At 70.5% G+C, this 810-nt stretch overlaps 1 protein-coding gene across 1 annotated transcript in view; it reads left to right on the top strand.

The window, feature by feature from the left end:
* Positions 1–810, top strand: part of AURANDRAFT_68553 (hypothetical protein) — a gene marked incomplete at both ends in the record, with an annotated part of 32,723 nt that overhangs the window by 2,743 nt on the left and 29,170 nt on the right. Inside the window, one exon of the mRNA XM_009044250.1 lies at positions 145–717. Within this exon, the coding sequence (XP_009042498.1) occupies positions 145–717 (573 nt within the window). The remainder of the gene's footprint in view (positions 1–144; positions 718–810) is intronic.

Below are 810 nucleotides of genomic sequence, written 5' to 3'. Positions count from 1 at the left end.
GCGAACATGTCCGCGAACGGGTTCGTCTCCATCGCGTTTGAACGAGTTGCCCGTCACGCTCGGTCGCTCCCGGCCCGCTCGATGATGGCTGCCCGCATGCTCGCCATTTGCCTCCTCGCCTCGGCGAACCCGGACGTGCTCGAGCGCGCGACGCGGTCCCTCAAGGCCCTGGAGACGGCGGCGTCCCTGGCGACGAGCCGCGTGGACCACCCCTGCGTCAACGCCAAGCAGCGCATCGGCAAGGACGTCTGCGCCTGCCAGCTCTCCTGCAGGGACCTCCAGTGCTCGAACGCGCGCGCGTCCTGCGGCGCGGAATTCAAGGGGTGGTGCAGCGACATGGACATGAACGCCGCGAAGCGCGTCGAGAAGCGCGTCGCGACGTTGAAGCGCGGCGGCCCGGCGTGGCGCCTCGACGCGGACGCGGCCGCGCCGTTCCGCGACCTCTTCGGCGCCGGCGGCGCGCCCTTCGTCGCGCTCGTCGGCGAGCAGAAGTGCGGCACGACCCTCGTCTACGACGCGCTCGTCCAGTCCACGGCGCTGACGCCCGCGGCGAACGGCCGCAAGGAGCAGCACTTCTTCGACAGCCACCACGTCATCGACGGCTGCCGCGCGTCCGGCTACGCGCGGGGGCTGACGGGCGGCAAGGCGCGCGGCGTGATCGACGCGACGCCGGACTACCTCGCGGACCCCGTCGCGGCCGCGCACCTCGCGTTCCTCGTGCCCGCGGCCAACAGGGCAGGAAAAGAGAGCGAAATTCCCAACTTCAAAGGCTCCTATCTCGGCCGTTTCCACTCGTTTCGGCTGATTTGG

This window comes from Aureococcus anophagefferens (assembly GCF_000186865.1).
Source record: "Aureococcus anophagefferens unplaced genomic scaffold AURANscaffold_211, whole genome shotgun sequence".
Lineage (NCBI taxonomy): Eukaryota > Pelagophyceae > Pelagomonadales > Pelagomonadaceae > Aureococcus > Aureococcus anophagefferens.
The sequence above is the reverse complement of the archived record's forward strand: the minus strand, read 5'-3'. Positions and strand labels throughout refer to the sequence as shown.